Genomic DNA, 24869 nt, shown 5'->3' on the forward strand with positions numbered 1-24869 from the left:
GTGACAAATCGGTAAAGTCTGCATAAGTGTCATAAATCCGTAACAGATGCGGAATATATTGGTGTGATTTATTCCGTTCCCAACCTACCTGGCCGGCAGCAGTGGCACGCGTGTCTCCAAGGCAGCACTAACAGAGAGCAGTGTTAGTTGGGGGGCGGGAGGGAGACGTACTGTGGTGGTGAGAGAGGGAGAGTCAGAGGAGGGTCAACTGTTGGACTGCGGGACGGTCCTGAGCTTCAGACCATAGCTCAGGCGTCACAGGTCACTCCACGGACCTCCACCGAGAAGGTCAAAGCAAACCGAACACAGCATAGCCTACGCCCCACATTCACACAGACAAACCTCCTGGGATCATTGAAACGCAATAACAAACCCCAAACCAAAACACTCCCAGCACCTCAACAAACAATCACCATCCCACCCCTTTCTCCCGCTCCCCGCCCCATTCGCTGGCGGCAGTGGGCGCACCTTTCCTGGTCCACAGGCTGCTGGAGGCGTTGTTGACCAGTCTGCAGTAGCCGTCCACCAGGTCTGCCAGGTTGTCGGCCTCCCTCAGTGAGCCACAGGTCAGGATGAGCGGCTCCGGCCGGCCCGCCACCCGCAGCTGCACGGCCGCCCGCCGAGCAGAGTTCTCACACGGAGAGAGCAGCGTCTGGATACTCTGCACCTGGTCGAAACTGCTCAGATGGGTGGCCTGGGGGAGGGACAGGGCGGGGTGGGGTCAGTGGGTGTCAGAGAGCGAGGCCACGCAGACGAAATCAGACGCAGGTCAGTAATGCGCAAATGACGATCGGATGGCCCACGGAAATAAGACATTAAAACAAAAAGGATCGTGGCAAATTACTGCGAAGTTCACCCCTTGATGACTACCAGGAAAAGATCGATCGCTATGTGATACCTAACGGATACAGTCACCGCTCATATTAAAACTAAACACCTCCGAAAGTGCCCTCTATCCAGCTCCTCCCCATCCCGCCAACAGTCTGTCTCAGTCCGGCAGTCGGCACTGACCGAGTCCTCCTTGTCTGTGGTGTATGAGATCCCAGAGTCCGGACCGATGATCAGCTGCACACGTATCGACCATGCCTGGGAAACACAGAGTACCAACGGCAAATGTAAAACGAGGCGGCTAAGGGCGCCAGGTGTCAGTCAGATCAGATCAGATTTTTCTCGGGGTGTTGGCTTTGCAACGCCACCCCATCCGTATTATCTTCGTCTGATATTTTATCGATTGTTGTGATCTTCCTCTTTGGCGTTCATTTGTTATTTCTACATCTCCATAATTGATATAAGTTGTTCTTCTTTTCCTCCATTGACTGGTGGCAGTCATTTTAAAAAAGGAAGTCTTCTAGTACTTTATCATAGTCCTCGATATATGGTTGTTGGAGTGCCGTGATGGAGTTCCTAGCATCTTTCAGTGCGGGACAGAAGAGCAAACAATTATAAACATATCAATGCCAGTAAAAATACCGCAAAGCCTGTATCTTCGCTGAACACGCGCGCATGACCGCGATATAAGTGATGCATTTGCTATAGAGAATTTACCGCAGGGGAAGAGAACTTAAAAACTGCAGTAAGCACTTATACAGAATTGGACATCAACATTCAACAGTTCTCGCCCAAGCACCACCACAATATGCCCCTGCCACTAGACACACTCACCCCTAGTGCGCAGGTGAAGCGCTCCTGGTCGAAGCGCACCACCGTCTTCAGCAGCTCCAGGTACTTGAACATGCACTCGGGTTCGCTCATGTGGCTGCAGCGCTTGAACTGGTGCTGCACGGCCTTCCGCAGCGCCTTGGCCTTGGTGGCCGTGATGACGGCGCGCGGTAGGAACTTGGCCCAGCCCACCGTGGCCTCGAGGTAGTCCATGTTGGAGCGTTTGTCCAGCGCGTTCGGCGGCAGGTCCTTGAAGAAGCGCCGGATGTCGAGACAGGCCAGCTGGACGGCCATCTCCTGGTCGACCGGACACTGCTCCTGGCTCAGGTAGTCGTCCCGGACCTGTGGTAATACACAGAGACGGCGGTCAGCGTACAGACGGGTTAGGGGCGACAGGTCGAGGGAGGCACAGAGCACAGCTTAATGAGCTTATGACGGCGCTGGAGACAAAATAGAACGGGGCAGAAGGGAAAGAAGAACCCTAAGCGGCAGCGCGTTTAATCGCAAGATACCATTTTAGATTTCACCAATGACCATCACTTTAAAATATCGTCGCACTTTCTGAGAGCTTCCATCGCCTGCGTGCGACTCCTACCTACTTTACAGGGCTCAGAGTCGCCACAGACCGCGCGCCTCGCTGACCTGTTCATAGTAGAAATGGAAGGTGACTCTGTCCTTGTCGTACAGCTGGTGCAGGTCGGTGGGCAGGTACCGGACCCGCAGTTCGAACCGCCACCGGTCGGCGCCGCCCTCCTGCTTCTCCAGTACCTGAAAGGGGGATAGATAGAGTGACGTCAGAGTGACGTCATCAGATGAGAGAAGTGACGTCTTGAGCATGAGTCGATGGGCACATGTTAGTGACAGTGATCACTCACGCTACAATATTAAACTTGTCATAAATGTATAAACACGGCGGGTGACAGTGACGGGGCTGTTTCGACGGGTGATAGACCCAGTGGGAACCAGGCTTCAAGCACTCACTTACTCATTTCCTTACTTCAGTCACCCATCCACCGCTTGTCCGCATACATACGCCCTTCCCATCCCCAGCCCAACATCTGAGCCACAGCAGGTAACCTCCCGTTGCAGCCCCCTCCCCCCCCCCGCCCGAACATATCTCGCTCTCCGGGCCTGGCAATGCCCCAACACCAGTCGCTGTAACTGGATCAGTGGGTACCGGGCGGCCCGTGCGGGTCATTCATCGGTGCCAGCACGAGCACGAGCGATGAAAGCAGTGAAAACACCGCGCTCTGATAGCCAGTCTACCGGTGAAGCGGCAGACAAGCCGTTGAAAAACAAACGGAATGTTATCGAAGAAGAACGAAGGAGAGTAAACAAGTTTCGACACTGGGGGTAGCCAGCACCAGGGAGAACCGAATTCAACACGACAGAATGTGTCGGTGACGTTGCTTCTTCAATGTCATTCACGCAATTGAGTAATTGAATCTTACTAATTTGGTCGGTTCAATGTTTTCACCGATACATCAGATCCCGACATTGGCAATAAACAGTGGGTAGCCAGGAAAAACAAACTATCTGACGAAACAGCTTGTCATGAGGCGCAAAACAAGCGCAGCCACGAGGAACTAACGGAGCCACAAACAATATCTATCGGCGTCCTGCGACACCGTACTGATGCAACGATTGGTTGAGCCCAACTATCGCCGAAACGAGGAAAACCACGCCAGAGCCATGACAGAAACAGCGATTTTAGAGAAAACCAATCACCTCACAGAAACCCGTATGAGGTATCTGCGAGGCTCCCGATCTTTTTCGTCTCACAGTCCCAGCCTGTCAGTCCCACAGACGGCATAACCGTACCGAGCAGCCACCTCAGAACCTACCCCTTACCCAGGGAGACCGTCAGACCCACCTCGAACATGGGCGTGTTCTGATGGAGCCAGCACACATCGCCGGTTACTGAGTTGACCATCCGGAGCGCGAACAGGCCCTCGTAGGCGCGCGGCTCCGGCGCTAACCGGGTCACCAGCAGGTCTAGCACATACTGTGGACAGAGAGAGGGACGACAGGTCACATTACGTATATAAAATGTGTCCGAGAAAACGTTTTTAACTTAGGCATAAGAAAACAACTGACATCAAAATTATTTACTACTACCACCACTACCAATGGAAAAAAGGTGGCTGAAAAATAAAATGTGCCCGGACTCTGCGAGCGTAAAATGAGAAACATGCTGTCGGCAAGGCACAAACACCTTCAGCATCATGCCTCTATTATGTCATTCAATTCCTGACGGAAACGTACCCTACCGCTCAGCTGATTCCGCTCCTCAGACAAACCCCCGCCTCAGAGCAGAGCTCCCATCCGCCGCACACCGGCCCAACTAACCTTGACATCTGTGCTCTCTGAGTACTTGACCATATGAAAGCTGTTGGGCAGGTGAACTTTGAGCGTGGGCCGCTCTGTGTCTGGCGAGCCGGCGGCGGCGGCGGCCGGCCGATCGGCGCCGCCGCCCGCCTCGCTGCCGCCCTCGCGGTGGTTCATCGAGGCCTCTTCATTCAGCCTGCGGGCGGAGAGAGAGGGTCAGGTCACCCACACTGCACACAGGGCAGAGGGGATAAGCCAGGTCACTAACGGCAGAGGGAGCGGGCCAGGTCACCCACTGCACACATGGCCGAGTGAATAGGTCGGACCACTAGAGAGTTACGGACGGAAGTCAGGTTACGGGACAGAATGTCGAAGGGACAGTAGAACACAGTGACAGATCCACAGGAATGGGAGGACACGCGGCGACACCATGCGGCGACACGTTGGAGCGGACGTTGCAGTAACGGATTAGTGAGCATTACACAGACACGGCAAGAGGAACATACGCTAGTCTTTTCCCGGATCACGTAGCACCTACCGGAAATGCACGTCCCAATGACCGGTAACCAAAGAACATCGGAGCCACATCACGTTACAAATGTTATCGGCTGTCGAGCAACAGACAGCAAGAATGTCGCAGGAGCCCCCACCCAGAATGGCACATCCGCCTTACACTGATACATTGGAGCCAGTGAGATCTAAAGGCTTGATATGTTCGGGCATTTCCTTCCGATCGGCTTAGTCTATTGGTTACTCTGTCGTGGTAATAAGCAACAAAAGCATTCAGCGTTACAACGCTTTTGTGTTCGAGATGATAGAGTCCCGCATTTGTCATTGCATAATGCGATAACACGGCAATGATAAGCGCTCACAGCTTAGCTGGGTCGAAAATTACCACAGTCATCCCACCAAATAGGTCGTCAGGTGCAAAGCTAAACACCACCATTTTTAACGTGTTTAAAATTCACGCAAGGCTGCCGCGTAATGCCACCTTGTTTGCCAGCCCGGCCCGTCGAGCGGCGATACAGCTGGGTCGTGTGGTGGTTGTTGACGAACACCCGCATACACAGACAGTGAGCTAACGCTTCCGCCAACGACGACATCAAACAGTCACGACCGATTTTCGCCACAGGTATGGTCAACAATCCCTGGCATTCGTAAACGTAGAAATATCAACACCCCATGGATGAACCATAATACAAAACATTAATGCAACCGCAAGTTAATTCTTATCAACCAGAGTCCCACTCTTGCACGCAAAGGCAGTATCGTTCTTTGGCAGTTCATATGACCCATCCAGCGACTATTGATCACAACTAAAGCTGCAGCATCGTTCCATGAAATATGGAGCGTTGGGATCTAGCTGGCAGACGCCACCAACAGAAGCTAGAACCGTCCGTCCGGGACTGTTCCTCTGCGCCGTATGAGGCCGAGCGGCACTGCTAGTGACACCGTCCCCAGCCGACCGTCGCGTTAGGGGTCACTGCGACCTTTGACGGCCGACTGAACCACTGTTAGTTTTGGCCGGACCGAGTCCGTGCGTTCGTCCCCGTCTGGCCAGTGAACGGACCACGTCACTCGACTGTACCGGCCGAGAGCAGCCCACCAGACCGAAAAGATCGCCGCTAAAATTGTCAGCCATCCACCGAAATAAAGCTCCGCCGGAATGGTACAAACAGGCTTCACGTCACCGAAACGCGCATGTATCCATCTGTATTGCGAAAGAACAGCACGAATAAATGCCAGCAATGCCAAGGATGCAAAGAGCCGACATTAAATCATATCGGCTTATGTAATCCACAACCATTACGTTGCACCCTGACGCCACCACATCGCTCACAATAGCGCCAGCAGAGGTACGAGTCCGCGGTCAATTCCAGCCTCCACCTACGAGGCACACGATCACCTGGCACCTCCGGCCGTCTCCGGGTCTCCGTCATTTCCGGCTTAGGTCGCTCATCCCGGACTGCTGGAGGGAGGAGCCGGCACCCCTGCCCGTCCCCGCCGGGTGACCCTGACTGCCGGTCAGAGGCCACGGCCGGCGGATGTGCGACCGGCCGACCGACCGACCGACGGAGGGACGGCGCCGGCCGCGACCACCGCACCACCGCCGTCTCACCGCAAACTCCGACCGAAACCCAGCGAGAAATCACGAGGTCTTTCCCCGCGGTGTCACGACATCATGGAGTTCCTTCCGCGCGAGGGCACAAGGCCACGATATCTAAACCGGAGTCTTGTTCACTGTTTTCTTGGCTTCAAGGGACAGCCCTCCACGTCCACCACCCATCCCACTGCGCCGCCGGGCAGCTCAGATGGTTGGAACGTCCGGTATCTCTCAGAATCCAGCACACTCCACCCGCTCGCCGTCGTCAGAGCGGCTGAGCTCGTCCGACAGACTGCACGGCGGGGCCAGCGGCGGCGGCGGCGGCGGCGCGGATCGTGCACCGGTCCTCCGCACAGCTGGTGTCGCCTCTGTCTGCCGCAGCGTCCGTTCACACCAGCCGTAAGTGATGGCCGGCCGCGACCGGACCGGCGGCGAACGATGAACATGTTTATGTGACCGGTCGGCGGCGAGCGGCGCATTATCATACGCAACCGGGACGTGTCGAGGTAGTCAGTACAGCCGGCAAGTAGATACAGACAGCGGCTATCGGAGAGCCGGTGTGAAGGTGCGTGACCTCACCTGTGGATGAGGGACCGCTAAGGGGATCAGCCGGACCGCTGAGTGTCGCTCCAGCACACCTATCCGTGCTTCTATCCTCAGGATACTGAAATCCTTCTCCTCCACGCCACAACCCCCCTCCGGGCTGGACAGGCAACTTCATCTCATGCGGGCTGCTCCCTTGGAGCGGCACCGCTGCTCCCGAGGGAGCGCACCCCGTAGCCGGGTGCAGTGAGTGCCTTGGGGCTGGGTGGCCTGTCCTTTGGACGGGCTCAGCCCCGGCGACTCACTAGGGTGCCTGCCCAGACCAATGTCTCCCCCTACATCCTATCATCCTCCCGGCTCTAAAATGGTCTAATTGGACCGAAAGGGCCTAACCCAACAAAACAAAACAAAAAACAAGCTCCAGCCCGCCGAGAGCTCGCTGATGTTATTTGGAGGCCGACCCGACGCCGGGAAGGAACAACACGGAAATCAACGCACAAGATTGCTCACAACAATAGCACATTAGGGGTCGGGCACGCGCGTAATGAGCAAAGTCGAGAGCCGCTGGTCGTACAAACGGCTTCAAAGCACCACCGTCGGCCAACAAAACAATGGAATTTTTCCAGACGAAAAACACGCCCGCCTGTAGCCCGAACTGGAGCCAGTCTCCGCCGTATGACAGACCGCCGACTCGCGATAACATCTGGACACACATGTCACACATCAGTGCGGGCCAGCGCCGCGTCGTCTGTGACGGTTCGTCACATCGACGGACGACGATCTTTCCCATTCCCAAAACTATGCCACCTCAGCGGTAGAAGACACACCCTTCGTGGTCTTCCGAGAGCACGTGCGCCGACTGACCCAGCCCCATTACGGTATCCCCTGGCACGGCCGCCTGGGGCGTGTGACAACAAACAGAGTCCCGGCAGCGCTGTAGTGAGTATGGCTCGGGGCCGGGTACCCTCGGCCAGACGACGGCCAGACCACAGCCAGACGGGGAACGCCGACACGCCGCGCGGACAAAACACGCCGGCTGACGGAGCAGGGACGACAGACGACAGAAGGAAGACGACAGACGGGAGGCGGCTTGGATAGAAGGCTCGGAAAGTAGCGGTGGTTGAGTGAATCTAAGCCTTGTAGATTGAGATGACAGAACAGGTCAGCCGAGGTCAGCTGTGTCAGCTCCAAACGAGCAAAGTTTCTATAAAATAATTTGTAAGTGATACATATTAGGCGAAACTGGGACTTTTTCAACAATCATCGTCAGCAGTCTCAACAATCACTCCAGCATCCTCGCTCACCAACTCCAAACCGTCCACGCAGCCGCCCTCAACCGGCTCAACCTCCCCAGCCCACACTCGTCACGGCACCGGGCTGACGCCCTGATGAGCTAACCGTACTTCCCGGCCTGTGTCCGCGCCACACCTGAGTCCGCCCCCGGAGACCGTGCCAGCTCGCTCTCGGAGCGCCGCCAGCCCGCGCCGGGCCTCCTCTGCTGCCCTGGGTCACACCCCGGCCTCGACACGGACACGGACGGCTACTGGGCGTGGCGGCTCAGCGTCCGGTGAGACACGTCAGTCAGTCCTGACGAGCCGGTGAAGTTTGTTACACGAGTTGGGTTTATCTTCACGGCCTGTTGCTCACTCGTTACAGGCTCAGAAAATGGCCAGTAAACGCCGCAGTGTCGGACGTTATGGCACTTCTCATCTTGTTAGCATACCCCACAGTCTCTAAAGCGTATCTGAAGACGGGGTTATATCCAATGCATTATGCAGACCATTTGGAGAATCGCTTCACACTCCCAGAATAATTCATCTCTTTGACTATCCGAAATCGATAGCCATTAGCGAGACAATGGTTCTGCCGATCGCACATCCCACATGATGCTGGCCTTTGACCCGGCGCACTTATCGAAAATCACCGGGCCTTCGCGGGTTGTCCGCTAGGAGAGATGGTCCACTCCAGACGTGGCACGTGGGACTATCTCACCCTGTGTCCGAGGGACTGACTCAGCTCGTGGCTGTCCTCCCGGAGCCGCCGGCCGGGTGTGGGGTCACGGTCGGTGGTTCAGCCGGGTCCGACGGAAGGGATTAAAGGTGGGCCGCCGCCAGCCTGGAGCCGCTCACAGGACTGGGTGGACCCCGGAGGACACGGGCGCGGGCAGCGGAGAGCAGGGTGGGACCCCGGAGGACACGGACGGGCAGGGGAGAGCAGGGTGGATACTGTACTATGTGTCGGACGTGATGAGAATCCTGAAATGGAACGGAAATGCTTGACGATGCGACACAACTCATCCCCATGGATTGTCAGGGGTCACATGTGGGGGTCGTAACACACTCAATACGGAAAACGAAACAAGTAAAATGTTCCTCAGGTCAGAATCGAGAACAATGTACACCGAGTTCAAGGTTCACATTCCATGCCCGGAGACAGCCAGCCATCCAGGCTCCAGTCGCCGGAGTCCGGAGGTGAGGTCACATGACCCTGAACCTCCAAATGTCCGGTGTCAGTGGATGTTCAGGGACTCTCTGAGCCTCTGCTCTCTCTGGGAGCTGGGACGGTCAGACGCCGTCGCCCGGCCCGGCCCCGGTCTCCGATCCATCATCTGCCGGTGACACCGCCGGCGCCGCCACTCGACCCCGGCCACATAACAGGCGACGGGAGGAGCCATACTGCTGCGGGTCGCTCAGAAGCGCCAGGAGCCAGACTGCTGCGGGTGAACTCAGAACAGGCTGCAGGATGGCAACAGTCACGGGTAATCGCAAGTTGATAGAGACGTAAAATGTTAGCGAGGGTCTCGATATACGATATTCACGCACGAATGCAGATCGTTCATATAAATCCAGACCATAAAACCGAAACATACTACCTCAGAATGACAGAGCATGTATCCATTGACTCGCATGTAGAGACCTATAAAAGGTTCTAAGGAAAAGGGTGAACGAGCTCAGCTCCGGCACCGAGTGCGCGGTCAGATATTTACGAGCTCGCTGGCTGACGTAGGGTGCAGCGCGCCGCTGGTCACCGCCACACTCCGGACGGGAGCAGCTGATTCAGTGACCGAGCCAGAGCGGAGCTGTAACAACCGCAGGAAATGGCTGCTGATAGATAGAGAGCGGGGCTCTGCTCAATGACAGAAGGGGCATTTTCATAGGATGGACCAGAGGACGACCAGACCGTTAATCTAACCAGCTCTTGCTGTTGCACCAAAACGACAGTCAAACGCAGGACAAAGGCATCTATCCACAATACCACAAAACTGAGAGACCTATACCGTTCATTATAAAGCTCCAAAACTAGCCAATCGTTAAAACTCGCACACCTTCTACTCGACACACTCTCCTTACTCATCAACCCCTCCTCTCCCTAGTGTCTCCGTCAGCGTCCTGAGCCGTACCTCATTAGACCACCACAGCAATAACCGTGTCAGAGTGTCACCGCTGCCGACAGGGCTCGACTCTCAGGACTTCAGGAGCTTCACCGCCGACACGTCTCGACACCCCGGCCTAATCTCAACCAGCCTGCCGCCGACAAATTTCGAATCCCCAGCAGACCCTCACAGTTCGCCACTCCTGCATCTGCCGGCGGTCACTGTCCGCACTGCTGTCAGTCCGTGCAAAGAAGCTCTGTTTACGATTGTGCAGCGATGGAGTTATACGAAGCGTGCCAGCCATCACCACTCACCAGACATCAACAGGTTTCGTTCAGCGTTACCAAATGGCTGGCAGTGCAGTGGAACGTCACCGGACATGACGAACATAGTGACACCCCCAGTGTGACGGGGAAGGCCGTACGGGGACCGACCCTGTGCTGGTCAGACAGACGATACTTACAAACACCAGCGAACTGGGTGGGACTGCCACCGTCAGACGGTCAGAATGAAAGGCATGTCCAGGATATCGGGGTGCGGCATGACAGACAGCCGAAACGCCGGCCGAAGAGAGGCCACGCGAGCGGAGCACGCGATTTGGACGTCAAACAGCCTGCCGATCGCACGAACTCTATCATGATCTGAGCGATATTGCAGGTAAAAAGCACATCGGCGAAACTGAGTCCGCTGGGGAAATTTCTATGTGAATATGAATACCCGAAAATGCAGCAATCGTGCATAATTAATTATGGTTCGGCGGAGAACACACAGTCCCGGGAGCAGGAAACATCCCAAGGGTGCAGCTCCGGTCGAGGGGCTGGCAGCCCAGGACACGGTCTGGCTATTGGGAACTCCCTCACAGGTCCAGTTTCATCACCCATCTGGCAGGGAATAGGAGCTAAGAAAAGATTCTGGGTAGTGACTGGCGAATCAGCGTGACTAGCGCTCCTCAGGACCATTGGTTTCGGTCAGAGCTCTGTCACACAGCGGAAAGTCGACCGGGTGACATCTTGTCACAGCCGTCACACTATCTACCATAGCCGTCAAGACAGTTACAAAATCAATCCACGCCGGTCAGAAAGCCGCACTCCTCAATCCTTCCCAGCACAGCGGTCCTGGGGGATGTCTGGGGGGGGGGGGGGGGGCTGGACACATCTCAGTATAGCTCAGGTAGAACCGGGACTGGCTGAGCCGACCTGAACTGCCCGCTAACACCACACCAGGCCGGCGATCCAGCCCGACGCAGCGCATCAAAGGCCGCTCACCCGGTGAAAATTACAGGAGCCGTCCGGCGGGCCGGCCGGCCACAGTGAGCGCTGACACGCCGCCAACAGGTCGGAGTCGGCCCGGCAGCGGGCACCGGCCCAAACAACCGGCCGCTTAGACCGCGCGCTGAGAGGGGAGCGGCCTGTGGCGCCGGGCAGTGGCGGTCACTGCTGCGAGAGAGACTGCCACATGGTACAGCGGAGTGAACGACCTGTGATGCCGGGCAACATGAGTTCGTTGAAGGAAGCAGCAGGTCGCATAGCAATGTCAGCGAAAATTGCATGATTTGAAGGCCGTAACTGGACAAATCATTCATCTGGGGTTAATCAAACCATAGTTTCACAATCCTACCTGTCATGTTCAACAGCGATCACGCCGACGCAGGCAGCCAGAATCATCGGTCCTTATCTGTCACTCAATGCGGCACTACTTCACCTTCACACACCACCGTTCACCACGGCCCGAGCGTCACCGCCGCACGGCGTCATTGGGCTCGACACAGTCACGACACGACCACCTCGCCCAGCGCGACACACCCGCAGGAGAGCGGTGGCATGGCAGCGATTTTGCTCAGTCGGCTCGGCCACACACAACCCACACTACGGCAGCAGCTCGGCAGCTGCGGCCAACCCAGCACCCCCAGAGGCCAGAGCCCGATGTGACCCGGCGCGCCGCCGAGCCGAGGTGCCAGCCCAGATCGGCCGGGGCCGCCGGTATATTTACCACCACCTCAGGGCGCGTCCCTCGACCGTCGACCGTCGGTGGGACAGCTAGCGTCGGTGACGACGCAGCCGACACGCACACGGCGACCAAACCGACCGACGACACCGACGGACGGCAGTGACACGCTGGGTGTCGGTAGGTGACACGCTGGATGTCGGAAGGACGACACGCTGGGTGTCAGTGGGTGACACTGTGGGTGTCGGTGGGACGACAGGGAGACGGTATGAGTAGCAGCACAGGCGACGACGGTGTTATGATTTGGAGACAGTAAACACATTCGATGATTGGGATGTGCAGAAAAACGATATTGTTTGATGCAGATTTAACCTTCGCCCCAGTGGGGGGGGGGCATATGTTACCACCCTGTCGCGTTTTTTGCGTGTGAATAAAAAACCGCGGCGCGTAGCGCCGCGCCGCTTTGAGTAGCCTTTTGTACATCAATTTTGGACAATGTGTGAAATTTTTGATCCCAGGTCATGTCAGGTCAGGTCACCAGGTCAAGTTAACTGACCAAGCCTAAAAAAAGTTTGCAATCATGTCCAGCCTGCAGTGTTTGTTAGAAAGGTTTTAAACTCGGTGGATTGCATGGGGCGCCTACAATTTGTATATCTCGGATTTTTTATATCCGTGACCTAAGGTCAGGTCAGTGGCGTGACCTTACCATTGTAAGTCAATGGAGAAAAATGAAAATGCCTCTAGATCCGTGTGTACGCATAGGAACAGTCCAAATATTTCAGAATCACAATGATTTGGGCCACTTGTGACGACCAAGGTGTCGTTTTTGCTGATAGCCTATAGAAAGATCATCCGAGGTCATTTGAGGCTACAAACAGATTTTTGCCAATAACTCTCGATTGGAAAGAGATAGGACGCTGGGGATGGTCTCATTGTGTTTGTCTTGTTGAGGCGCATCGAATGATATGCAACATGACCTTTTCCGGTCAGGTCATGACCTTGACCTGAGGTCAAATTTTTAAGTTGACCTTTCAAGGTCAAATTATAATTCATTTGACGCGTCTCGGCGAGAGGAACACGATTCTGGCAATAGAAATGTCGTGGCTTTTTTAGTCAAAAGTTATTGTCGAAAAACACTTTCCGTAAAAACAGCTATTTTTGGAGTTTTTGCCCTCTGGAGGCTAAACCGTTGACCTAAGGTCAATTTCGATAAGGACCTTATCAAAAGAAGAGTTCAAAAGCTATCGATTGCTTTTCAATGTGTTTTTCTAGCTATCATAGTTCCTGAGATAAATGCATGTTTTCTGAGAAATATAATGACACTGACCTTTGATGACCTCCGGTGACCCCAATATTGCTCTAAGATGAAAAATGACCGAAATACTTTCAAACGTACGCATTGTCAGCTATCGACTGCTTTTTACCGCGTCTTTCTAGCCCTCTTAGTTTTTTAGTTAGAGGTGGGTGGTAACATATGCCCCCCCCCCCCCCCCAGTGCTGGAAATGAGGCCGCTTTCTGGTCCCGGCGTTTTATTCTCCTCGCGGGTTAATCCCGTCCAGCGTTTAGCCTTTCGGGACCCACTCAGGGTCGCGGTTGTTTTCGCCGCTCGCCCTAGTCGAGATGCAAAGTTAATAGTCACACGAAGCTTATTTAGGGCCAGCCAAACCAGTCTAGTCTGGAGTTACTGTTAAATGTATGCATATAGATGAAAGTAAAAGGTTTTGTAGAATCGATTAATTTCGAAGTCGTATATTCAGAGGCCCCAAATAAACTTCGTGCGACTATCAACTTTGCATCTCGAATGGGCCGAGCGGCGAAAACAACCGCGACTCTGAGAGAGTCCCGAAAGGCTAAGCGCTAGACGGGGCTAACTCACCCGGAGAATAAAATGCCGGGACCAGAAAGCGGCCTCATTTCCAGCACTGCCCCCCCCCCCCCCCCCCCACTAGGGCGAAGTTGGCTGAGACCGCCACTGGGGCGCGGGTTAAGCTTTCGCATTTAATCATGTTTATACAACAGAGTAACTGACATACAGTAGAATATGGCTGATATGATCTAGGACTCTCCAAGGCCCACGACACAAATAGGCGGCCAGCAACAGAAGCCAGTGTGCGCCTAACAAAATCAGCTCTCTAATTCATTTGGTTAGCTGGGCGCCGATGCCCATTTACCGATCACCATACGTAATGATAGCGGTAGCTTTGATCCCATCTTTTATGCAGGCTGCTTCAGAGTTGTTTGTCGGGCAGGGATGTCATTTGAATAATGGTGATGTCACCGCCCTATTGGGTGCGCAGCCAAGGATATGTCGTTTATCGTCTACACAATGAGAGTTGACAAATGCAAAACTGTGGTGAGCGCTCAATAGTGGAATGAACTACAGAGAAAACTGAGGAGCCATGTCTATTTTAAAAACACAAAACCCCGCGCGCCTTGTGTGAATGTTAGAAACCTCATATACCACGCGCAGTGCGATCGCGCCCAAACCCGAGACACTGTTCACAAATGCCATACAAGCGGAAGAGAGCAAACACTTACATAATGCCTCGTCAAGCTGTGGCCAAAGTGACAAAGCTCCGTTTCTCCTGATCACCTGACAAACGCCTCGCTTAGAATCATGACAGATGATGGCGAAAGTTTGCGCCTCAGTGGCCCCAAAGGTGGTCGGTAAAGTGCGCCCTAAGTTCAGCGCCGACTTCCCAAGAGACAGGCTCCCGAAGACAGCGACCCGGGCCGTCACACAGCTAAGTTACACAGCAATTCCCTGCCAGTGGCCGACAATCGATGGCCGCAGTTAGTTTCTAAAAATACATCGGCAAGCCGCCAAATCACGCTCATAGATTGATGGTTGATGCACTGGCCATTACAGCAGTTAGTTGGTTGAAAAGCGAAGCGTTACCTGTTCAGTATCACAAATCCAGATATTGTACTGAAGACGAAGTCTCTCGTCTCCCGTTTACCAATGAACCCCGCCGCTTGTCGCGGTATATCCGTCGCCCATCCCCATCCCTTCATCCACCCTTCTGTCCATCCTCCCACCTTCCCTAATCGGCCCACGATTACCTTTTGCCCACCGTCCACCCTCCCACCGCTCGGCGCCTGTCCCAGAGCCCACCGCGTCCAGCGGTACGCTCCAGCAGTCGGCGGCCGGTCGGTGACTCGCCGGCCGACCGCCCACGCCGCTCAGTACCGCCGCCGGCAGACCGGGCGACACCGGAGCCGCCGCCGTCACAACACGGCCCTGTCGAGCGCCGGTCGGCGCCGGTCGGGCTCGGACCGGCCCACGGTCTTGCCGAATACCAGATTAGCGCGAATTTAATCAAAAACCCGACTTTCGATAAACTGTTATTTATACCTATCAATGGGTAGGAAATTGTCCGAAGTTATCGGATAGAACCTTATTTTTAAGCCACTTTATCATTTGAGGACTTATATCCCTGCCGAAAGTAGACCCACGCTCCGGTTCCTGAAATCGGGCTATGGTACTGAGAAATATGTCCAGTTTTCAATGTAAATTTTACGGAAGCTTCGAGAAGATATATGAGAAAATAGCATATCACCGGATAGCACAATTCATGATGAAGCTGTTTCTGCTATCATGGTAGCTTTTCAATGAATGGTTTCTGAGTTTAATGAGTTAGAACAGGAGCCCTGCATGTGTATCGTTCTCACAATAGTATTTCATAAAGAAGTTGGAAAATGTCAAAATGGATAAAAATGGATATGACGAATAGGGCATGGGTGAACTCTCCGCACATTTCTGAACATAAGCGAGCAAGTTTCAGCTGCCACTTTTTGCCTATTTGCCGTCAATTCAGCTTTGAACATGTCTAGTCGGCCGCCCGTCGTGACCTGACCAAGGTGGGGGGCGGCGCGGCCGAACAGGCTCCAGCCTAATTAACTATCTCAAGCACACGGAATCGTGATTTCATGCACTCCTTGCAAGGTTCGATGCTTCACTTTTGCATTATTGGCCTTACGTGACGTCATTTATGACGTCACTAGGATAATAAGAGTTTTTCGTCAATAACTCCTGATCAAATTGAGCTAGCGAGTTGGGAAAGCCACCAATGGACTCAGGAAGACCTGCCGAATCGAATGATATGCAACATGACCTCCTTCGACCAACTTCGTGATCTGGGGGGCTCTAACCTGACCTTGACCCGAGGTCAACACCTTAAGTTGACTTCAGCCGAACAAAAAGTATACCATTCGACGCACCTGAGCGAGGCGAACACGATGATGCCAAAATTGCGACTCTGCGACTTTTTTTTTCGCGAAGTTATTAATAAAAAACGAATCCGTGCCTTGGGCCACTTGACCTGAACTCAGAGGTCACAGGTTAACCTGAGACCTTAAAATCGGATGCCAGTTGCTGCGTCTCGTAACGGCACACACGCTCGTTTTTTTCCGCGAGGCTCTAGCTTCATCAGGGGCGAAACAGCGACGGGGGTCGTACCCCCCCCCCCCCTTCGGCCGGCGAAGGGGGGGGGGGGTATTTTGAAAACCAATAGGTCCGGTGAGGGGTAAACGTCAGTTTTGGAACCAGAGAACCATTTTCAGTGGATCCGAGCGGCGCTGGGATTAAATTCGCGCTAAACTGGTCTTCGGCCACACTGTGCGGCCGGCCACTGATCAGATTCCGTCCGCCGGACCACAGCCGTGTCCTTTTGAGGCGCGCGCTGCGGGGCCGCCGCTGCTGCCGTCAGCAGGCCGGTCGGCCGGGCAGCTGCAGCAGCCCTCGGCGACATGACGTCAGCAGCTTCCGGAGCGTGTGGGAGGCGCTGGCGGAGGGCACGGCCCGGCTCCGCCCTCGGTCGCCGGGGTGTGACTGTGAGAGCGGCGCCGTCACCCAGGCATGCAGCCGTCAGTCGGCCGCTGACCGTACTAAACCCGCCAGGCGACCCCGCGGCGGCCGGTGCACCCGTCTGAGCCCGCGGTCAGCTGAGAGCCTCGGCCTCGGCGGCAGCTCGGGTGACGGGTGGACCGCGCCAGGCCAGACAGGCGTGTCAGCAGTCTCGGGACGCCCATTCAGCTCTGTCTGTCGGGCGGGTGGCGACAGGCGGTATAGAGCAGCGACCGGTCAGACCAGGTCAAAGGCAGAAGTCGCACCAGAAGACTAGACACAGCACACCTCATTCAGAGACTGCCGGCGTTACGCCAGGCGCTAACTGCAGGAGAAACCGCCCCCGGCAGGAGATTTCCCAGCGGCAAGACTGACTCAGGGCGTCCGTTTTCCCGCACGAGTGACAGGACAATGCCGCTCCGCCCGCACTGCTTCGCGACAACCATAAACGATCTGCCGAGACGGACGCGACGGCAGATCATAACAAATCACTGTGAGCTACGGCGCATCAGGCGCCTCGCAGCGCGTCACGGTTCGTCTCAGAGCGCCGCGGCACGTCGCGCCGTGACGCCGCTTTGGTCTCGCTGAGGTCGAGTGGCGGCGGTCACGGCTGCGTAACGGGTCCGTCACGTGACGCCGACACGACACGCGCAGCACTTTCACCGACACGCACGCACGCGCGCACAGATGGAGAGCACAACACGTGTCGACGATTCCCAGCACGTCTGGGGGAGCTACGCCGGAGAACTCTGATGAAGTGCTGGAATGCTGGAGTTTCTTCCCAATAACGCAGAAGAAGACGTAATTGGGCAAGGAAAAGGGTGAGGACTGAGGAAAAGGCTTATTGTGACTTCCAAGGGGCGTCGATGGAATGGATACAGTGTTGGTAGGCTCAGAAGTAACTGACCAATAGTCATTTAAAAGCGAGCAAGACTCAAAGAGTTGAATGATCCTTTCGCCGTCAGTGTTACCGATTTTTGCTAAGTTGGGACTCGCGCAAGTCTTAACTCCAGCTGATAGCATAGTTCATTCAAAACATCCGGGTATGTTCTGCGAAGCTGTAGCATAACTCTGGAACGGAATAAATAAACCATCAAGACGTAACCAGCCGCACAGACGGTATCAGCAACTTCCAGCGACTCCGGTGCCCGGTAACACAGCTCGGTTACTCACATGGAGAGGGGCCGGCGCGGCGGCGGCGACTGCTCCTTCAGCGGCCGGAGTCCAGCGCCGCTCGGCTCGGCGCGGCGCCACTCCCAGCCGGCAGGCTCGGCGGCGCGGCCCGAGCGCTCGGTGCGCTCCCAGGCGGCCGAGAGACGACGCACGGCCGGCCGCCACCGGCGACCCAGCGCCGACGGCATCGACAGCCGGTGAGCGGCCGGCGGCGCCGGTGACGGCACCCGGCGACGCACCGCGCCGCCCGCCACCGCCGACGCCAGCGTGGACAGAGCCAGGACGACGGCACCGCCACCCGAGCGGTCTGAAGTCTGAACCGATCACAACACTGGGGGGACGGCTCGGGGGCCCGGACAGCCTCCCGCCCGTCCGACACCAACACTGCCCGACCCGACCCGCCGACAGGTCGCCCTGCGCGGTCAGGTAATCACTCGTCACTCAGCTCTTGGAGCGGGCTGCGGGCTGCGAGCTGCGGTCGCTCCACTCCCTACCCGCTCCCACCGACCGCACGGGTACTGCTCTCCGACCACGCGCGCACCGCACTGCGTCCGGCCAGGTGAGCGAGCTCCCGAGTCTCGGCGGCGGCGGCAGGGGTCGCTAGTGCGCCGCGCCGCGCAGCGAAGGTCGCCCAGACGGCCGCCCGGGGGCCGCCGCCGACTCACGCGACGCTCCCGGATTGGAGGAAACCCCCGGAAGGTGGCAAGGTCACCAGATTTGGATGTTTATGCACGAAGATAACACCTCATGAAACCGAAAATAGCGCTACTAGGAAATGTGCAAGAGATCGTAATGTGACATGCAATAATACGATCTCTAAATTTCAAGAAATTGTTGGAAGCTCCCTACAGATTGGACTCAACAGAGCCCAAAACTGCCGATAATAAAATTAAATGGCCGACCGCCAGTGGCCATAGATAACCTTCTGTCGACAGACAGCCGTTGGCTTGTTCGGAATTGGCTACTGTCGGCCCGGGGGACAGCGATCACCAGAGTAGCCGGCCGGGGTCAGCGTTCACAGTCGCTATGGTGAGCGGCGTCGGTGGCAGGCCGGCTCTCAACTTACCCAGCTCTGTGCAAATGACCGCGGTTCTGTGTAAATGACCGCGGTCACGACACGGTAGCTCATTATACGGCATGGCTGCGGCTCACTCAGCCCATTCCCGGACCGAGCGCAGAGTGCAGTCGGTCCACACTCGACAGCGTCCGCACACATCACCCTTCGCTCGGACAGTTCGCACTCAATAGACAGAGCCGTGACCCTGCAGTCGTCATGTCACCCATGCATTGTAACCATCTGGAGCGAGCTGTCAGCGGCAGCAGGAACTCTGCAGTCTCCTGACAGACCCGCGGCATATTTGACCAGCCTCACAACTCTGCGTGGATGACTTTACAGCCTGTCCCACGCAGCGCTGGGAGAACCTCCGCGCCATATCCTCTGCCGACCAGTTGCCGCCCTGACTCAGCCTCCCCGAGTCTCTCCCTCTCTGTCGGTAGGCAGAGCCCGGAGCTGGTGCCCGGCCGGGCCGCCCCTGACAGCACCGGACGCCGCGGCCGGAGAGCTCCGCCCGCAGATAGCCAAAACGGCCGCCCACGGGAGCCCGCCGCGGACGGCGGACAGAGGGAGGTGGGCTGGGCGAGGGACGATGGACGGCAGGCGGTGGGCAATGGACGTCAGATGGGGGAGAGGGGATGCAGAATGGTGGGCGGATAACGGCAAGCGGAAGGGGGTGTGGTATAGCGGCGAGGAGGCAGGTCAGAGACCTCGGGTAGATCAACGGCAGAACAGTGGAACACTCTAGCCACTCCTCGTTTCATTCATAACTGACCATGAGACAGGAAAGGTCAGGCAAACTGCTCCAGACTCTGTCGATGCCCTGGGAACGGTTCAGACAGCCAATGGAATACAGCAGCTTAGTTGCAGTGACACCAGCAGACAGACAGCCGGACGGACGGGCGGACAGAGAGGAACTCGACGAGAGCGGCACGTCCGGGCTGGACGCCTTTGATGCCAGCTGATGGCGCCTGACGCTCGGGTACAACTGACGTCAGCCGGGGCTGTCTGACGTGCAGACACGACTGATGGCGGCTGATGTTGGCTGACATTCCGCGGCTCGGCAGTGACGCCAGCAATGCCAGTTGAGCAGTCCGGTCGGAGTTGCACCAGAGGACGGACCGGCAATCCGGAGTGTCGGGTCGAGGGCCCGCTGCCAGCGCGGCAGTGGTCTCAGAGCAGCCCCAGCTCTCCAAGGGAGTATCAGCTGAGCGACAACTCCCCAGGTGGTCCATCTCCGTCTCCTGACCTCGCGTCCCCTCCGCTGCCGGGATGAAACCCAAGCGGCGCGGCTGTGGTCGCGAATGTGACAGACGAGCCCAGAGGTGACAGGGGAGAAGGGAGGGGTGCTCCCTGGTGGGAAAACTGACACCGGGGGCAGACACGGCGTGACCGGCCAATGAGGGGATACTCAGACTTGCACAAACGGTAGGAGCAGTAGGCAAAAACAAGTCCATTTTCATGAAAGAGACACAGTAGGAACAGCAGGCTAGAGGTGCCTACATTGGATATCCGTCACATCACCAAATCAAGGGAGCAAACGCACCCTCTGCACAGCACAGCATCGATCCGATACTGATTATAAGAGAAAGTACCGGTTCCAAAATGCATCATATTAGCCATCGTCATTTCATTGAAAGCTATCCGGTTGAATCGGAAACAAATTTAGCAGTTCAATGCAAATTTAATCGACAAACCACTAACCAGATCAGACCTCAGTCGAACTGGCCGGCCAGTTGCCGCCTGATATAGCAAATGGAGGCCGACATGACTGGCATACGTCGCTCGCATCATTGCCTTAAAATCTAGAAACATAGGCGCAAACCCTGAGTCGGCGCTTTATGGACAAGATTTTTGGGTACGGCTTGGGTTGACGACTTTACAATTGAATAGTCGTGCCTAACAAAAAATATGAGGTGGTTGAGGCTGAGATTCCGAGATGAGATCACGTAACTTAAATAATCAAAAGAAACCTGGGAACGACCTAAGCTGGGCTGAGGCTGCTATAGCCGTTCGACGACCCAGGCGAAGGCTCTGCAATAACCACCCGCTACCCTGCCCTCGTCCCTCGCCTGCCCCCCCCCCCCCCTCTCCCGCTGTTCTCGTCGCTCTCGACGGACGCACGGCCGACGGTTGAGGCGGCGCCCGTCTGGCCGGCGCCGCACATCGATCGTCCAACAGACGCGGCCGAACGCGGTCCGTTCTCAGCAAACGGGACCGGGCTGCTCTCAGCTCAGTCCGACACGGCTATGTCGCCTCCCACCGACCCGCAGAGCAGCTCCCGTTCCCAGTCGCCCGATATTGGTCCCGCCGTCACACCGGCAGACAGGACGGCAATTCTCAGCAGCGCCCGAGTAGCTGTCACCGGGCGGAACGACCACCACGGCACCGGAATGCCAGATGAGCAGAGGCACGCGCCAGCCTACATCATCGAGCCGTTCGGATAGTGCTCGTCATTGGCCGCGATGGGTTCGTAGCGCGCACAGATGACCTCATCATTCCTGGGAGTGAGCTCATCAGCCTGCGCCCGGCCGGCGCGTGGTGAGGCGGTCTGTGTGTGGCAGGGGACGCTCCAGATCAAAGGCAGATCCAGAGGAATACGCGGACAAACACCAACCGGCGGCTGCCAGCTGGCTAAGAAGGAGACAGCCCGTTGACGGGCACAGTTACTAACGTGCCTCGTGTTCGCGCCACGTGACGCACAAAACATTACTCACAGGGTTTCTGATCAAATTACCCCTTCCTCGCGGCTCGCGCACCTGTTCAAGCCACCAGACAGCTTGCCACCACAAAGCCCCACCCTCAGCGAGCTTCGTCTGTCACCAGCTGGCCCGTCCAGAGGCTGACGACCGGCCGGCCTCAGTTTCCCCAGTTTAGGCCGCCGCTATCGGCCACAGCAAACATCACCCCGCCGCCACTACCGCCGCCGGCCGGTGACCCCCCCCCCCCCCCCCCCGAGTGGCACCGACCGGACACGGGTGTGTTTGTCAAATACACCGAGAGTGCGATAAGCTCAGTCTCGCTGGTTCTCCAAGAAAAGGCGGGTTCAGACGTGCAGGACTGCTGTGAGCTGAGGTGTGAGGACGGGGTGACTTCATACGGCCGCACAGTGGGCGATCCGGCCGGTGTAGCCTCGTGAAACCTATCGGCATTCATAACATCCATAGTTTTGAAGCTAGAACCACAATATTTAGGAGCAACCTTCTTGAATATCCAATGAGCATATGTTTTAAATAAGGACTATCTCTTTTAGGATTTGTGCTCTGTGGCGAGCTTGCAATCTGCCCAATTGCCGCTCGAATAACGCATGGATACTTTTGAGGGTAGGTTGAAATTAATGACGATATGAGCTGGGTAGGACATCGAAATGGTGTGTACCTCCGTAGAAAATTGCTTCCAAGCCAACTTTTTATTCAAACGATTATGCCCTACCAATTTATACATACCATGAAACAGCGTAAATCTCGCCCGGCGAGGCCCCATTTCATAACGTGACCCAAGCAGCGGGTTTGGTTTTTGGTAAATAACTTCGCAAAAAATGGCCGCAGAAACACGATTTTGACATCGTCGTGTTCGCCTTGCTCAGACGCGTCGAATGGTATACTTTTTGGTTCAGGTGAGGCCACCGTAAGGTGTTGACCTGTTGACCTCGAGTCAAGGTCAGGTCAGAGGTCTTCAAATCACGAAGTTGGTCGAATGAGGTCATATCGCATATCATTCGATTCGGCAGGTCTTCCGGAGTCCATTGGTGACCTTGTCCACTCTCTAGCTCAATTTGATCGGGAGTTATTGACGAAAAACTCGTATGACCCTAGTGACGTCATAAATGACGTCATGCAAGGTCAACAATGGACAAATGCAGCATCAGATCTTGCAAGGAATGCATGAAGTAACGATTCCATGTACTTGAGACAATCGAATATCATTCCTGGCGCCAAAATAACAGTTTTCATATTTCCCCATTGACTTATAGGTGAGATCACGTGACCAACCTGACTTTATGTGACATTTAGGAAAAACCTGAGATAAAAAAGTTGTAAGACCTCTAAAGGACAATAAGTCCTGCAGACTTGTAAACGACTCAAATTTTTTTTTGAGTCGATTCTTTGTTTGAGTCTGGAAATTTGAATCGATTCAGCAAACGACTCATGATGTTAAATTTAATTGATTCGAATCAACTCATGACTCATCAAGTTCCTCGATAAAATGATTCAAATCAACTCATGACTCGAGCAACTAGCCAAGGGAATGATTCGAATCAACTCATGACTTACACATTTTGATGAATCGATTCAAATCAACTCATGACTCACACGACATTTTTATTGAACTTATTTCATTCAACCCATGACTCACTATAGGCATTTGTTGATTATTTGACTCAAAGCTATGATAAAATGAATATGCCGCATACCACAATTGTATTAAGCAGCATAGTAGCCTTGACCAAAGATTCAAGCAGCTACCTACCTAGTAGGACTAGGTAAATAGGTACCTACCTTACACCTACCTATCTTCAACACTCAACAGTCAACAGTGCAATGTCAGATAAATTTGTAAGTAACTCTGAGAGACAATTATAATATAAGTAAGGACTAAGGAGTAGCATAGTAACCTATCTCCTATTATTACCTCGAAAGTCTTATTTGAAAATTCAAAAGCACAAGTTCCGAGAGGCATTCATGTTTTTTTTAATCAAACTTTTTCTACATGATAATGAGACAAATGTTACTACTTCTTACTTATCAGATAAAATTATTCAAACAGTACAACCTCAAAAATAGGATTAATCCCACCTGTGAAATATCCAGCATCAGCAGGGACTCCATGGGCCACTAGGAGGCCATGACCTTGCATGAGTGGCTCAGGCCTCAGAATCAGATATGATCTTGAGTTGAGACTCATTGAAAGTAGTTAATGTTGATGTAGGTATACAATATACATTCTCCAAACGGCACCTAGTAGTTTAGCAGTGCCAACTGGCTGCCAGCTAGATAGAGCCCATCCGTCACTTACCATTTATGTTGGCTCAACGTGGAGATTAAAATGAAGGAATATAAAAAATATTGTTAGTCTACAATTTTAGATTAAAAATGACGTCATTGAATATTAATCGATATCAGGAGCACCAGAGCACTGACCAAGTGGCTCTTTTGGTAAAAATAAATTGTCATTGGTGCAATTCGGGCAACGTCATCCGGCCAATTTGTCACGAGATTCAGACGTGAAAGTTATCAACTGCGCCATTAATGTAGTTTTCTTAAAACATACTATGACTTTCACATTCTATTCTCGAATTCATGACGTCACTCATAGTACATATTTTAGGCGAATGGAGATCGCTGAGGAAATATTTCAAAGCCGCTCCTTTACATTATTCTGAAGATTCTATGATGTCATAAGACAAGTTTCTTTTTAAACTTCTATTTCATGGAAAATGTGCATTTTGTGGTTTATTGGCAGTTGAGCATCGCAATTTTGCGGTTTATAGGTGAGTTTATTTATATTATAGCACAGCCTATAGGTAGTTTATAGGCTATAGGTAGTTTGGGCGTATTTGACTCTATAGACGCCCAAACTCGTATGCTGTTGATTGATTATTGGGACCAAATTGGGACTGGGAGAAGGGGAGGCAGCCGCAGGTGTCAATTCTGACTTCTGACATGTAAAATGTAGGTACCTAGGTAGTGTAGCAGGTACTTGGTTTGGTAAGACTAAGTACCTACCAACTGCCAAATGCTTTTGGCTCATTAGGCGCCTGTGGCTGAGCCTCTGAGGCTCTTGTAAGTCTGAAATATGGAGTTAAGTGATGGCTAAAGCTGAGGGGGTGATCTAGCATTGATT

The 24869-nt window shown here is 54.5% G+C and overlaps 1 protein-coding gene across 6 annotated transcripts in view; it reads right to left on the reverse strand.

The window, feature by feature from the left end:
• The window catches only part of LOC122374072 (focal adhesion kinase 1-like), a 42618-nt gene that overhangs the window by 8146 nt on the left and 9603 nt on the right, over nt 1-24869 (reverse strand). For 4 of the 6 annotated variants that reach the window (XM_043352592.1, XM_043352589.1, XM_043352593.1 and 1 more), the window contains 6 exons: nt 4009-4183; nt 3533-3664; nt 2302-2427; nt 1663-2001; nt 1012-1086; nt 469-694 (listed from right to left, as the gene is read on the reverse strand). In XM_043352592.1, coding sequence (XP_043208527.1) covers nt 469-694; nt 1012-1086; nt 1663-2001; nt 2302-2427; nt 3533-3664; nt 4009-4164 — 1054 coding nt within the window. In that variant the 5' untranslated portion in view covers nt 4165-4183. Of the gene's footprint in view, nt 1-468; nt 695-1011; nt 1087-1662; nt 2002-2301; nt 2428-3532; nt 3665-4008; nt 4184-17971; nt 18516-24869 lie in introns of those variants that run through there. The other 2 variants (XM_043352591.1, XM_043352588.1) reach the window with 2 other exon arrangements.

This window comes from Amphibalanus amphitrite, unplaced genomic scaffold (genome assembly GCF_019059575.1).
Source record: "Amphibalanus amphitrite isolate SeventyFive unplaced genomic scaffold, NRLGWU_Aamphi_draft 001598F_arrow, whole genome shotgun sequence".
In the NCBI taxonomy this organism is placed as follows: Eukaryota; Metazoa; Arthropoda; class Thecostraca; order Balanomorpha; family Balanidae; genus Amphibalanus; species Amphibalanus amphitrite.